This window comes from Dendrobates tinctorius, unplaced genomic scaffold, assembly GCF_039654945.1.
Source record: "Dendrobates tinctorius isolate UK_male_01 unplaced genomic scaffold, ASM3965494v1 ptg000332l, whole genome shotgun sequence".
Classification (NCBI taxonomy): domain Eukaryota; kingdom Metazoa; phylum Chordata; class Amphibia; order Anura; family Dendrobatidae; genus Dendrobates; species Dendrobates tinctorius.
The window spans coordinates 11,971,052-11,979,220 of record NW_027361998.1 but is presented as its reverse complement, the minus strand read 5'-3'; the positions used below and the strand labels follow the sequence as shown (position 1 = coordinate 11,979,220).

The following is an 8,169-nucleotide window of genomic DNA, read 5'->3' as shown; positions in this document are numbered from 1 at the left end:
GCAGGGTGAGTGATGGCGGATGCTTTAACCCCATCCTTCCCCTGTGGAGCAGGGACAGTGCAGGGTGAGTGACGGCGGACGCTTTAACCCCATCCTTCCCCCGTGGAGCAGGGACAGTGCAGGGTGAGTGACGGCGGATGCTTTAACCCCATCCTTCCCCTGTGGAGCAGGGACAGTGCAGGGTGAGTGACAGCGGACGCTTTAACCCCATCCTTCCCCCGTGGAGCAGCGACAGCGCAGGGTGAGTGATGGCGGACGCTTTAACCCCATCCTTCCCCCGTTGAGCAGGGACAGTGCAGGGCGAGTGATGGCGGACGCTTTAACCCCATCCTTCCCCCGTGGTGCAGGGACAGTGCAGGGTGAGTGATGGCGGACGCTTTAACCCCATCCTTCCCCTGTGGAGCAGGGACAGTGCAGGGTGAGTGACAGCGGACGCTTTAACCCTTCCTTCCCCCGTGGAGCAGGGACAGCGCAGGGTGAGTGACAGCGGACGCTTTAACCCCATCCTTCCCCCGTTGAGCAGGGACAGTGCAGGGCGAGTGATGGCGGATGCTTTAACCCCATCCTTCCCCCGTGGTGCAGGCACAGTGCAGGGTGAGTGATGGCGGACGCTTTAACCCCATCCTTCCCCTGTGGAGCAGGGACAGTGCAGGGTGAGTGACGGCGGACGCTTTAACCCTTCCTTCCCCTGTGGAGCAGGGACAGTGCAGGGTGAGTGACAGCGGACGCTTTAACCCTTCCTTCCCCCGTGGAGCAGGGACAGCGCAGGGTGAGTGACAGCGGACGCTTTAACCCTTCCTTCCCCTGTGGAGCAGGGACAGTGCAGGGTGAGTGACAGCGGACGCTTTAACCCTTCCTTCCCCTGTGGAGCAGGGACAGTGCAGGGTGAGTGATGGCGGACGCTTTAACCCCATCCTTCCCCTGTGGAGCAGGGACAGTGCAGGGTGAGTGACGGCGGACGCTTTAACCCCATCCTTCCCCTGTGGAGCAGGGACAGTGCAGGGTGAGTGACGGCGGACGCTTTAACCCTTCCTTCCCCTGTGGAGCAGGGACAGTGCAGGGTGAGTGACAGCGGACGCTTTAACCCTTCCTTCCCCCGTGGAGCAGGGACAGCGCAGGGTGAGTGACAGCGGACGCTTTAACCCCATCCTTCCCCCGTGGAGCAGCGACAGCGCAGGGTGAGTGATGGCGGACGCTTTAACCCTTCCTTCCCCTGCGGAGCAGTGGCGGTAGCCGCTCACGATCAGACCGTCCATAGTGTCTCCAGCGCTGCGCTCTGCGCCTGTGCAGCATTAACCCCTCGGTGCCCGCTGCAGCACCCTCCAGGGCAGCACAGAGCGGCTCCGCGCTGTGTATGGAGGCATTCTCCTGTCAGGATTCCTGTGCGGGCTCCTGTGGGGCTGAGGTCACGCTCGGGGCGGGCTCTGTGTTATCATCTCGGCGCAGCCCTCTCCTCCTCCTCCTCCTCCTCCTCAGGGCGTCACTCCCAGGCTCCGCCCCGGTCCCTGTTTCTCCCTGTCATTCTCCCACCGCAGACAGCGGCCGCCGCACTGTGCAATGAATGAGCAGCCATCGCTGCTGGGAAGAGACTAGGCGTTTCCAGCTCCCGGGTCAGAATCTGCAGGTGACACCCGGACGCCCCGCGCCTGTCATCTGGTGGGCGACCATGGGCGGCGCTCGTCTCGGTGATGGCTCAGAGATGCTCCCCGGAGATCATTGTGCTCGCTAAATCCGAGGAGAGGATCGTTCAGGATCCACCGATGACCGGCAGCAGTGTCTGAGGACACCGATGACCGGCAGCAGCGCCTGAGGACACCGATGACCGGCGGCAGCGTCTGAGGACACCGATGACCGGCGGCAGCGCCTGAGGACACCGATGACCGGCGGCAGCGTCTGAGGACACCGATGACCGGCGGCAGCGCCTGAGGACACCGATGACCGGCGGCAGCGTCTGAGGACACCGATGACCGGCGGCAGCGCCTGAGGACACCGATGACCGGCGGCAGCGCCTGAGGACACCGATGACCGGCGGCAGCGTCTGAGGACACCGATGACCGGCGGCAGCATCTGAGGACACCGATGACCGGCGGCAGCGCCTGAGGACACCGATGACCGGCGGCAGCGTCTGAGGACACCGATGACCGGCGGCAGCGTCTGAGGACACCGATGACCGGCAGCAGCGCCTGAGGACATTTCTCCGTCTTCCTTGGAATAAACAATCTGACCATAAGGAGACCCCAGAAGGGAGGGGAGGTAAGATGTGCAGCAAGACCAAGAGCAGCGAGGCCCTCAAGGTGGTGGTCAGATGTCGCCCCATCAACAGGAAAGAAGAGGGGGCCGGCTACGACAGGATAGTGTCCATGGATGTCAAATTGGGGCAAGTGACCATCCGTAACCCCAGGATGAATCCCGGGGAGCTGCCAAAGACGTTCACCTTCGATGCCGTGTACGACGCCAGCTCCAAGCAGGCGGACTTGTACGACGAGACCGTGAGGCCCCTCATCGATTCCGTCTTGCAAGGGTTCAATGGAACCATATTTGCCTATGGACAGACGGGCACGGGCAAGACCTACACCATGCAAGGTCTGTGGGTAGAGACGGAGAAAAGAGGCGTCATTCCCAACTCGTTCGACCATATTTTCACCCACATCTCCCGTTCCCAAAACCAACAGTATTTGGTGAGGGCGTCCTACCTGGAGATCTACCAGGAGGAAATTCGGGACTTGCTGTGTAAAGACCAGACCAAGAAGTTGGAACTGAAGGAGAATCCCGAGAGCGGCGTCTACATCAAGGACCTGTCATCGTTTGTGACCAAAAACGTTAAGGAAATTGAACACGTCATGAATTTGGGGAACCAGTCCCGGTCGGTGGCCTGCACCAACATGAATGAGTACAGCTCTCGGTCGCACACCATTTTTGTTATAACCATAGAGTGCAGCGAGGTAGGCGTGGATGGCGAGGAACACATACGAGTGGGCAAACTCAATCTGGTGGACCTGGCCGGCAGTGAACGACAAAGCAAAACCGGAGCCAACGGAGAAAGACCCAAGGAGGCTTCGAAAATTAACCTGTCTCTATCGGCACTGGGCAACGTAATCTCGTCACTGGTGGACGGTAGGAGCACGCACATCCCATACAGAGACTCCAAACTGACCCGCTTACTGCAGGACTCACTGGGGGGCAATGCCAAAACCATCATGGTTGCCACCTTGGGCCCAGCATCTCATCACTACGATGAGACCTTGTCCACTCTCAGGTTTGCCAACAGGGCTAAGAACATCAAAAACAAACCAAGAATCAATGAGGATCCCAAAGACACCCTACTGAGGGAATTCCAAGAAGAAATCGCCCGGCTGAAGGCCCAACTGGAGAAGAGGGGGATGCTGAGCAAGAAACGGAGGAGGAACAGCCGCAGGAAGAAATCTCTGGACGGGGACAACGTGCCAGAGACCGAGCCCGAGGAGGACAACGACGAGAACCTCATCGAGAAGAACATTGGGAATTACTTGAAGGAGCAAGCGGAGAGACTGGAGCAGGAGAAGGCCGCCATACAGGATGACCACAGTCTGTTGGCAGAGGAGAAGCTCAAACTGATCGAAGAGAAGGAGAAGATGATGGAAGACTTGACCAAGGAGCAGAAAGCCACCGAGCTCCTGGCCGTAAAGTTCAAGGTAATTCTCTAATATTCTGTTTTTAAAGGTGTTGTCCAGGATTAGAAAACATGGCTGCTTTTCTTCCAGAGGCAGCGCCCCACTTGTCCATAGGCCATGTCTGTTTTTACAGCTGAGCCTCCAGGTGGGGTCAACCTTTATTGCCAGAAATCGGCCATGTTTTGTTATAATAAAGATTTCTACCTTAAAATCTAAAAATGAACGATGGTGATGACCGGTAGGAAGGCTAGGTGACCACGTGTATGGTTGCCTTGTGGGTCCCAGCAGATATGGGGGTCCGGGCTTAAGGACAGCTGTGTGACAACCTCTGTAGGAGCCATGATGGTGGTCACCCGGTTTTTCAGCAGTAGATGTTACTGACGGCTCGGTTTTGGGGGGGACATCGTGAACCTGTTGTTGACTTGGATCGATGACACCAATGTGCTGACAATATCATAGGGGGGGTCTGTACTTTACCCTTGAGTAACCCATGTGTGAATGGTTATGACTAACATATAATGACTGTTAACCCATCGACGTAACAAGTCCAGAATTATCCCGTCAGTGTTCACGCCCGCTGCTCATCTCGCCACCCGTGCTCGTGTGATGGTCACCTGTACAGGTCCATCCGGGCGCTTCGTCCCTGGAGACTTCATACTCATAGACTTATTACAGCAACATCTTGTGGGGGGCAGTAATAAATCTCCCAGGCAGGAGCAGGGGTCGTGCGATACCTCTACATGAAGGCATATGTTACTCATGCTCCATCAGATGTCGACCATTGGACCTATTCTCCAACGTACGACATCCAATGGGACGAAGCGTAACTTCCGGCAGCTCATCCCTCAGCTCTGCAGATGTGTGATATGGCGGGTGGTGTGTGGTGTCCGGTGGATGAGGTCATAACCATACAGTGATTGAGGAGCTGCCAGCTGGAGCCCGTCCTGTCCTGGCTCCCGGCACAAGTGATGATCATTGGATGATCTCGTGCTGACATGAACATCTGGAAGCAGTGTAAAAACTTGCGTTTTATGCACGTGGTGCCGTGTACATGGGATATTGGTAGATATAGGGGTATGCCACGTCTCAGACGGTTCAAACCATGCTATAATTCCCATGGGGCTCCCCAGGATCTCCAGAATCCAGAGAATATTTCTATTTCACTCCAGAGCTGCACTCACTATTCTGCTGGTGCAGTCACTGTGTACATACATTACTGATCCTGAGTTACCTCCTGTATTATACCCCAGAGCTGCACTCACTATTCTGCTGGTGCAGTCACTGTGTACATACATTACATTACTGATCCTGAGTTACATCCTGTATTATACTCCAGAGCTGCACTCACTATTCTGCTGGTGCAGTCACTGTGTACATACATTACTGATCCTGAGTTACATCCTGTATTATACCCCAGAGCTGCACTCACTATTCTGCTGGTGCAGTCACTGTGTACATACATTACATTACTGATCCTGAGTTACATCCTGTATTATACTCCAGAGCTGCACTCACTATTCTGCTGGTGCAGTCACTGTGTACATACATTACTGATCCTGAGTTACCTCCTGTATTATACTCCAGAGCTGCACTCACTATTCTGCTGGTGCAGTCACTGTGTACATACATTACATTACTGATCCTGAGTTACCTCCTGTATTATACTCCAGAGCTGCACTCACTATTCTGCTGGTGCAGTCACTGTGTACATACATTACTGATCCTGAGTTACCTCCTGTATTATACCCCAGAGCTGCACTCACTATTCTGCTGGTGCAGTCACTGTGTACATACATTACTGATCCTGAGTTGCATCCTGTATTATACTCCAGAGCTGCACTCACTATTCTGCTGGTGCAGTCACTGTGTACATACATTACATTACTGATCCTGAGTTACATCCTGTATTATACCCCAGAGCTGCACTCACTATTCTGCTGGTGCAGTCACTGTGTACATACATTACATTACTGATCCTGAGTTACCTCCTGTATTATACTCCAGAGCTGCACTCACTATTCTGCTGGTGCAGTCACTGTGTACATACATTACTGATCCTGAGTTACCTCCTGTATTATACCCCAGAGCTGCACTCACTATTCTGCTGGTGCAGTCACTGTGTACATACATTACTGATCCTGAGTTACATCCTGTATTATACTCCAGAGCTGCACTCACTATTCTGCTGGTGCAGTCACTGTGTACATACATTACATTACTGATCCTGAGTTACATCCTGTATTATACCCCAGAGCTGCACTCACTATTCTGCTGGTGCAGTCACTGTGTACATACATTACATTACTGATCCTGAGTTACATCCTGTATAATACTCCAGAGCTGCACTCACTATTCTGCTGGTGCAGTCACTGTGTACATACATTACATTACTGATCCTGAGTTACATCCTGTATTATACTCCAGAGCTGCACTCACTATTCTGCTGGTGCAGTCACTGTGTACATACATTACATTACTGATCCTGAGTTACATCCTGTATTATACTCCAGAGCTGCACTCACTATTCTGCTGGTGCAGTCACTGTGTACACACATTACATTACTGATCCTGAGTTACATCCTGTATTATACTCCAGAGCTGCAGTCACTATTCTTCTGGTGGATCTCTGTGTAGATGCATTAGTTATCCTGTATCTTTGTCAGTAGCAGTTTTATGGATGTACCTTTGGTTGGTAGTGTTATGGGGGTTTCTGTGGTTGGCATGTTATGGATATCTCTTTGGTTGGCACTGAGATCTCATTTGTTGGAAGTGATATTTTGACCTTCTTGGTTGGTATTGATATGGATTTGTCTTTGGTTGGCAATTATATGGAATTGTGTTTAGTTTGCAGTGGTATGGAGACTTCCTTGGTTGGCAGTGGTATGGAGACCTCCTTGCTTGGCAGTGGTGTGGAGACCTCCTTGTTTGGCAGTGGTGTGGAGACCTCCTGGGTTGGCAGTGATGTGGAGACCTCCTGGGTTGGCAGTGATGTGGAGACCTCCTTGGTTGGCAGTGGTTTGGAGACCTTGGTTGGCAGTGATGTGGAGACCTCATTGGTTGGCAGTGATGTGGAGACCTCCTGGGTTGGCAGTGATGTGGAGACCTCCTGGGTTGGCAGTGATGTGGAGACCTCCTGGGTTGGCAGTGATGTGGAGACCTCCTTGGTTGGCAGTGATGTGGAGACCTCCTTGGTTGGCAGTGATGTGGAGACCTCCTTGGTTGGCAGTGATGTGGAGACCTGCTTGGTTGGCAGTGATGTGGAGACCTCCTGGGTTGGCAGTGATGTGGAGACCTCTTTGGTTGGCAGTGGCTTGGAGACCTCCTTGGTTGGCAGTGATGTGGAGACCTCCTGGGTTGGCAGTGATGTGGAGACTTCCTTGGCTGGCAGTGGTTTGAAGACCTTCTTGGTTGGCAGTGATGTGGCGACCTCCTTGGTTGGCAGTGATTTGGAGACCTCCTTGGTTGGCAGTGATGTGGAGACCTCCTGGACCTCCCGGGTTGGTAGTGATATGGAGACCTCCTTGGTTGGCAGTGGTTTGGCGACCTCCTTGGTTGGCAGTGGTTTGGAGACCTCCTTGGTTGGCAGTGATGTGGAGATCTCCTGGGTTGGCAGTGATGTGGAGACCTCCTGGGTTGGCAGTGATGTGGAGATCTCCTGGGTTGGCAGTGATGTGGAGACCTCCTGGGTTGGCAGTGATGTGGTGACCTCCTGGGTTGGCAGTGATGTGGATACCTTCTTGGTTGGCAGTGATGTGGAAACCTTCTGGGTTGGCAGTGATGTGGAGACCTCCTGGACCTCCCGGGTTGGTAGTGATATGGAGACCTCCTTGGTTGGCAGTGGTTTGGCGACCTCCTTGGTTGGCAGTGGATTGGAGACCTCCTTGGTTGGCAGTGGTTTGGAGACCTCCTTAGTTGGCAGTGATATGGAGACCTCCTTGGTTGGCAGTGATGTGGAAACCTCCTTGGTTGGCAGTGATGTGGAGACCTCATGGGTTGGCAGTGATGTGGAGACCTCTTTGGTTGGCAGTGGTTTGGAGACCTCCTTGGTTGGCAGTGATGTGGAGACCTCCAGGGTTGGCAGTGATGTGGAGACTTCCTTGGTTGGCAGTGGTTTGAAGACCTTCTTGGTTGGCAGTGATGTGGAGACCTCCTTGGTTGGCAGTGGTTTGGAGACCTCCTTGGTTGGCAATGATGTGGAGACCTCCTGAGTTGGCAGTGATATGGAGACCTCCTTGGTTGGCAGTGATGTGGAGACCTCCTGGGTTGGCAGTGATGTGGAGACCTCCTTGGTTGGCAGTGATGAGGACACCTCCTGGGTTGGTAGTGATGTGGAGACCTCCTTGGTTGGCAGTGATGTGGAGACCTCCTTGGTTGGCAGTGATGTGGAGACCTCCTTGGTTGGCAGTGATGTGGAGACCCCCTGGGTTGGCAGTGATGTGGAGACCTCTTTGGTTGGCAGTGGTTTGGAGACCTCCTTGGTTGGCAGTGATGTGGAGACCTCCTGGGTTGGCAGTGATGT

At 53.9% G+C, this 8,169-nt stretch overlaps 1 protein-coding gene across 2 annotated transcripts in view; it reads left to right on the top strand.

The window, feature by feature from the left end:
* The first annotated feature begins 1,507 nt into the window (after positions 1-1,507).
* Positions 1,508-8,169, top strand: part of KIF3C (kinesin family member 3C) — a 70,097-nt gene continuing 63,435 nt past the window's right edge. Inside the window, exon 1 of one of the 2 annotated variants that reach the window (XM_073562000.1) lies at positions 1,508-3,671. In XM_073562000.1, the coding sequence (XP_073418101.1) occupies positions 2,259-3,671 (1,413 nt within the window). In that variant the 5' untranslated portion in view covers positions 1,508-2,258. The remainder of the gene's footprint in view (positions 3,672-8,169) is intronic. The other variant, XM_073562001.1, reaches the window with a different exon arrangement.